Below are 7,500 nucleotides of genomic sequence, written 5' to 3'. Positions count from 1 at the left end.
TGCGCTATTGGGCCAATACTTTGGTAAGAATTTCAGAAGGTCGTAACAGAGTTTAGGAACATTTTTTCATCCTCAGTTATTCGTTGTGAGCATGGGCAAACACCTGTCGAACGTGGCGCATTGCTCCAGACTTATCTCGCAGACATAATGCCATTAAAATTTAATTTTGTAACAAAAACCCGCCGATGCATCCACCGGTTAAAATGTCCATTACACAAATGGATGTATTACTAGCAATCCTGCTCACCATTTTTAATGCTTTTTACGTTAAAGAGAAACATACCGGAAGATAAGATCAGAAATTGATAGCCGTATTGAGAGGCACCGCAATCGTTCTTCTACTTTAACGCATTCGCGGTTAAAAAACTTCTAACGTTTCAGCCTGCAGGGAGATGTCCCTATGTATAGTGGAATCTCATTTGTCAGCAATGAAGACTTAATCGTTTGCTAATGTGCCTATATTGTCTTATTCCCCCGGGGCGAGAACAAAAAGGAACTAGAAGATAAGGTGGGAAAACGCGGGAAAGGGGATTGTCGATACCGATATACGATATGGGTGATCGTCCGCATTTTGGCGAAATATATGCCATTGACCTTTCGTAAGAGATGTTGTCACAGTGGCGGAGGGGAAGGGGTAGGGGGCCCATCGACAAGTATCCACCCCTGTCGCCTTTGAAACTAAGCGGACACCATACAGTAAATTGCCTCCCGAAATTGTGTATATGTAATTGAACCCCCCCCCCCCCCACCCCCTTCTTTGAAATTCCCGGATCCACCCAGAGTGTCGAACCGGCACCCGTTCGTGCTGTTATCTTGACGTACGTGGTGCCGAAGATGTTATTTTCTGGTCTAGTGGCGCCGGAGTCGGCATCACGTTGTCTCATACACGTCCGAAGAGGATCACTGTCCGGACGGGCATTTCATGACGTCATATTATCAAGTTTCTATAGGGCAGTTCAGTATTAATGATAGATTTGACAACATCATGTTTATTGTTTACTGCATCTTTAGAATTATTTTTTTTTAATATCAAAGGTCACGATACATGAATAAAACCCCAAAAAAAGAAATGCGTTTGCTTGAGAAACTTTTGTAAGTTGAAATGTATGATTTATGCTAGCGCGGAAGTGTGATACGTCTATACAGAGCTATCCGAACATTTAGAAAGCAGTGACACTCCTTGTAAAGGTTTTTACACCCATTTCTGCCGTTTCCTAGAATGTATTCATGGCAAAAGTCATACTATTCCCGTCGTTATTGTCACCGCGATGTATCAAACACCCACATGCCTGTATTGATTAACACATCAGGTTGTAATTCAAATTCACCACCGGGACTACCGTAGAATAAGATTGATGAGAAGGAGTACAAACAGGGGGAACAGGAAGAGTGCAGTTACAGTAGGGGGTTGGTAATATCAGAAGGCAAGATGATATTGCTTCGGAAATAAGATGTGTATACCAAAAAAAAATAATAAAGAGAGACTTATTTGTGGAATGAAAAAGGAGTGAGATTGAACTTTTAAAAAGTTAAAATTCAAGGCCGATCTCCATTTCAAGGTTCGATAGATTCGTAATGTACATTAACAATAAAAACAGTTTAAAGTTTTCTTTATAAAACTGTTTTCACAAACTTCGACCCGAATAAGATGCGTTTTGCATCCAATTATCATTTCAAAAGAATGTATATCTTTAACATAAGCTGGGGTAGAAAATACAATATAACTGTTGACTTTAAAATTGCTCATTATTTTTGTGTTTTATCCATCCAAACGGGGACTCAAATTGAGCAAAGATCTAAAAAACAATGAATATAGTAGGCTTTATCTTTCATTACCGAGGATTACCCGGTGATATTACCATTTCAATTTCTTTGAATAAGAGATAAAAGAAATGTAAGGACAAGAAAAATGCATCTCATATATTGGCAAGAGGGCGTTCATATGCATAAATTACTTTGGGTTCGCAAGATGAAGCTTTGCGACAAAAGATGCAAAGAAAGAGAAGGAGCATGGTGAGGCTGAGGTTGACCGCGACGATGATGAAGAAGTGATGAAGATGATGATGACGATGATGATGATGATAATAATCATGATTATGGTGACAATGACGATGATGTATGGTAATGATTACCGCGACGGTGATGGCGACGGCGATGACTATGATGATGGCCATGCGGAGGACAACAATGGTGACGATGAAAATGATGATAAGAACAGCAACGCATTTCAAGGAATTAGATCCTACCAGGTATTTATTCACCTCACCTGCTTCGAGTGTTGCAAATGTAGAAGAAAAGAAAAAGGTTAACAAAAGTAAAAAAAAGGTAGAAAGAAAATGAATAAGCAAAAAGTAACAATTTTTCACCAAATATGAGGAGGTTTCGTGGTCTAATGGATACGTCATCGGACTGTGGATCACATGATTCGCGGTTCGAGTCCCGCCGCGTCAGTTATGTTCTTTGGCACGGCATTAATCTACATTTGCCACACTCGCCCTAGGTGAAGTGAATGGGTACCTGGCAGGTTATAATTCCTGAGAAGGCTAGAGCGCCGTAATGGCAGCCATGTTTAGGTCGGAGTTATAATTGTCGAGCGCCAGGAGTGTCAAGTCTGACAGAAACGAGCGCTTTACAAGAACCCTGGATTATTGTTATTATTATTATCAAATCAGGTGAAACAGTAACAGAACAAACTGAAAGGACAAGGCACAAGGGCAACGATGCGTGTATCATTACTACGGAAATCTTGAGCGGGCATTGCCTTTTATACGTCTGCTTCCTACGATCAATTCCACAACCCTGGGCGCTTCAAAACGTATGCAACTTCGATTCAAGAAAACACCCTTTTCAACAAGATAACGGAGAGACCCGGAAACGGCAGCTCTCGTCGAAATGTCAGAAGGCGAGGATAAATACTCAAGTTACATGCTTTGGGAAACTCAGAAGGTGTTTCAAAAAGACAGCCGGACCCCGACAGCTGTGGTAATATCGTCATCTTCGGCTGGGTTGTTTGCTTAGCTTCGGTTTCCTACGCGATACATATTTTGTTAAATCTATAGAAATACAACGCATCATGGTATTTAATATTGACGGGCATTACTGTGCCAATTCAAAAAGAAAATAGTAGCGTTCATGCCGTACGCAATTTTGATGGCAGGAGCACCTCTGTAACATCGTAGATAAAAATAGATAAGTTTAAGTATAAATCTCAAAAAAGGATTAGGATAAATAGTTAAAAGTCAGGAGTAAAGAGTAATAATGGAAAGGGGGATCATTGCATAAATCCATAATATGAATGTTAAACTTGAAAGAAACGGGAAAGAACCAAGAAATTATACATTGAAGATCGGTAAATGTAATAAACGAATGATGATGAATTATGGATGAAGACGGCGGCAATAAGAAGGCAATTTTCATTTTCATATTATACTGATCGAAATGAATTGATGTAACCATATCAAAGAGAAGAGACGGCAAAGCGAGCGCATAGAAAAGTTTAAATTTTCATAGAATAAAACGAAAGCGATAGAGATGGCATCAACAACAGACGTTTAAGTAAGGACTGAAAATATGCAAATTGCAAGTGGAATCAAAATCCTTCACAAATTGAGTATAGAAAATAACCATTATCTTAGGATTACTCAAAATTGCCTGAGGATTGGATTTTAAAAGGCATATGAGAAAACGAGATATAATAAACAAAATAATGTCAGATGCTTGCATAGTGATGTAGATATACAGTAGGCTTGCGGGTGCAAGCGCCCTCTCCCTCTCTCACACATGGTGCACCCGCAAGCCTATTGTATAACATAATGTCGTGTTAAATTTAGCGCAAAATCGAAATATAATGATAATATTAACTGTTTTTACATTGCGCGCACATTCATCCAGATGTCCAAGGTCCTTGCAAAGTACTACGTGTATCATTACCCTGGCTTCAGCCCGGCAGCCCTAAGGCACTGAGGGCATTCAGAGAATAACTCCCTACCCGGGTACCCATTTTCTACAACTGGGTGGAGAGTGGCAAATGTAGATTAATGTCTTGTCAGAGAACCGCTGCGGGACAAGAACCGCGAAAACATGTGATCCACAGTCCAGTGACATGAAATAAATGTAGCATTGTTGTTCTATTGAAATGACATGATTACAACCCCCCAAAATAGAAATCTAAACAAAAATATTTTCTTATGCATACTTTTTCATTATCACTTTGTTAGAAAAAAATTCGGAGTGATGAAGATTGATACACACCACTCCCCCCCCCCCCCCTCCTCCCCTCCTCCGAGAAAAGGAATGAATGAACAAATAACAGGATATTCAATGATGCATTTCCGTACGTTGTCATGTATGAACATGTATACAAGGTAACGAGATCAATATATCCAGAATTGAAACACTTGAGCAGTGAGGCTCGATGATTTGAGCACTTACTCTGGTTGCACTTGAAAGAATGTACCACAGGGGTAGTTGACCCCCCGGACGGGAGTGTTCTGGACGGGATACTTGGGGTGATCAATACTCTGACAGAACGTTCCGATGCACCCCTCCTCCGGTCTCCGTATTACCCGTAAGATGTAGACGAACTCCCGCGAAGCGATGAGCCCCATGATTTGGCTGTGGGTGACGGCCCGGTATAAGTACGCCTCCTGAGAGAGGGAGAGAGAGAGAGAGAAAAAAAAAAGGGAGGGGGAGAGAGAGGAGGGGGAGAGAGAGAGAGAGAGAGAGTCAGAGAGATAAAGAGACAGATTGTGTTGAACAGAGGGGGCAGAAAAAGAGAGAGAGAGAGAAAAAAGAGGTGTGAATGAGTTGAGGAAAAAGTGGGTCAGAAAAAAGATGCGGTAAGGAGAAGAAATGAAAGAAGATACAAAAGATTCAGGAGACAGAGAGAGATAAGGAGCAGAACGAAGATCAAAATGAGACAAAAATAAAGTTGGTAAGTAAATTGCTAATTTCATTATTTTCCCCTTAATTGTTTAAGTGTACTTAGAAATGTCTCTGTAATATACATAAGTAGTAGTTATAGTAGTAGTAGTAATAGAATTCATGGTAGTATTAGTATTAGTAGTATTAACAGTAGTAGTAATAGTAGTTGAATTAGAAGTATAAGTAGTAGTTATAGTAATAGTAGTAGTAGTAGTAGTAGTAGTAGTAGTAATAGTAGTAGTAGTAGTAGTAGTAGTAGTAGTAGTAGTAGTAGTAATAGGAGTAGTAGTAGTAGTAGCAGGAACAGTTGTAATAGGAATAGTAAGTAGCAGTATTAGTTATGGATGTATTTATGAAGAAAAGGCTCAATATTTGTCCTATTTTTAAATCGTGTGAGAATAATACAAGAACATTCAATGCAGCTCTGAGCTGTATCCCCCAAATTCATTTACTGACATCAAAAGATTCGCAGAATATAAAGCATTTACTACATATTGACCAGGTATAAGTATAGCTTAATCATATTTTTGTAATTTAACAGGTCGTAGTATCTCTCACCGAGTGTTACTCACTCAATCACCTAAAGTCCTTTCCCTGTAAGACTCACTCTTTCCTTTCCGATTTATGTCATTTTATAAATGTCAAGAGTGGTATAGCGTTCAGTCAGAACGGAAACGAAACGAAGAAAATTCAAAGTGAAAAAAAAATAAATCAGAGAACGTAAAATGAATCGATCCTTTCATGATTTTCAGCAAGACAGACTGGATAAGAGTAAAGTAGTAATACGTTTTCTTTTTTGTCATTTCCGACGTGTAAAGCAGATTCTTGACCGGCAACAGAGTGTTTTTTTTATTTGATAGCCCTTTTCATTAAATTACGATTTTGTTTTGTGTGTGTGTCTGTGTGTGTCTGTGCGTAGGAAAACGCCTGCAACCGCGGACCACTCCATAAAAAAACTACCTCAAACCGCGGACGTACCTGCAATGGGGGACCGTCCACGGTTGCGATACCGGTTCCGCCGTATCAAATTTACGACGTAGGGGGCGTTTGAATATTAGATGTCACAGCGTGTAGGCATTAAATGTATGACACTTTAAAAATAGGAAATGACTTCGTGGACAATTCAACATACCTTGTTTTTCAAGTGCTTCTGACCTCAAATATGTTTGACCTAAAGCCCATTTCATTCAAAGCCACATATACGTGATCTAATCATAAACAGAAAGTATTAAACCAAATGCATCGACAAATCAAACCAAGAAAAAGATAATCGATGCATTTGATTCATTTTCTCATCAGTACATATATATATATAGTCATATATAATGAGAAACATGTTAGTGCATAATTATCTTTTTCTGTATTATTTTGTCAATGCATTTTGTTCAACAATCTCCATTAGGATTAGATCATTTAAATATATCGTTCAATTTAATGGGCATCTTATAAATATGTATTACATGATCACAATTACTTTAGAAAAATCAACCTAAGGTAATGACGATGGCCTTGTATCACCTACTGAAAACATGAAAATGACGTATAACAGACTTCGGAATGATTTCCCTTGAGCCTATTTTTGGGGGAAATAGTTGCGATCGTGTTATATAGTTCGTCCCAGAAAAAACTAAATCCGATATCACACGAATATTGTGAACAAAGTATAACCTCTATAAATAGAATTCATTGCTTTTCATAAAGTGGAAGTAATATGCTTTCAAATGATACATTGACTACATTAATCCGTACGCGCTTCTGTGAGCAACATTGGCTTGAAATTCGTGGGAGCCAGATTTGAGCGAATGATCAACCAGGTTGAAAGCGTTGGTATCACCCGGGAACATAACTGTATTGACCGAGCATGACTTGAAGAAAAAAAAGTAAAAAAACGACCGAGAAGACTATTTACTGTAGGATTATTGCCATCATCATGCAAGAAGATATTGGAAATATAGTTCATAATGAGGGTAAAAACGGCATATTTCTTACTTAAATAAGTTATTGTTATGAACTGTGATTACAAAATTTATCAGAACTTCAACAACAAAAAAGTATGTTGATAGTTCCACAAAAATCAAAGTAAGGGGCACCGTGCATTTCGATAATGTAGAAAATAAACCATCAGAATATGAAATTTTCCTGTCAGGCTGGAAACCATTTTAGCCAGTAAAGGGGCACTTTTCAATGCTCGAGGAATATTTATTAATTTGGGGGATATCTGAAGTTGATCTCCCCTGTAATCCCGGAAGTGGATATTCGACTTTATTTCTAATAAATGCTTATTTAAATGCACCTCATCGCTTATTTAAATTCTTACATAATCATCTGTTTGAAGCTTACATTTCCATAACGTCATGTTTCGCATTTTATAATACCGTTTACACTGAGTTACCAACATTTTGTACAAATGGAATTTTGTATGCCCTTTCTTTAAAAAATAAAAATTCATTGTGCGGTGAAGCATGTATGGATTCGTGCAATTATCTTTTGTAAGCATATTTCTTCTACTTTATGAAAAGGAATATATCATTGGTATGCAGTTCATGTTTTTTCATAATTGCCGTTTGTTTTAGGGTT

The 7,500-nt window shown here is 38.2% G+C and overlaps 1 protein-coding gene across 2 annotated transcripts in view; it reads right to left on the bottom strand.

The window, feature by feature from the left end:
• Positions 1-7,500, bottom strand: part of LOC756039 (stAR-related lipid transfer protein 5) — a 63,504-nt gene that overhangs the window by 8,949 nt on the left and 47,055 nt on the right. For both annotated transcript variants that reach the window (XM_001193210.4, XM_030976882.1), the window contains exon 5: positions 4,432-4,646. In XM_001193210.4, the coding sequence (XP_001193210.3) occupies positions 4,432-4,646 (215 nt within the window). The remainder of the gene's footprint in view (positions 1-4,431; positions 4,647-7,500) is intronic.

The sequence above is a fragment of the Strongylocentrotus purpuratus genome, unplaced genomic scaffold, assembly GCF_000002235.5.
Source record: "Strongylocentrotus purpuratus isolate Spur 01 unplaced genomic scaffold, Spur_5.0 spur5_scaffold_9, whole genome shotgun sequence".
Lineage (NCBI taxonomy): Eukaryota > Metazoa > Echinodermata > Echinoidea > Camarodonta > Strongylocentrotidae > Strongylocentrotus > Strongylocentrotus purpuratus.
The sequence above is the reverse complement of the archived record's forward strand: the minus strand, read 5'-3'. Positions and strand labels throughout refer to the sequence as shown.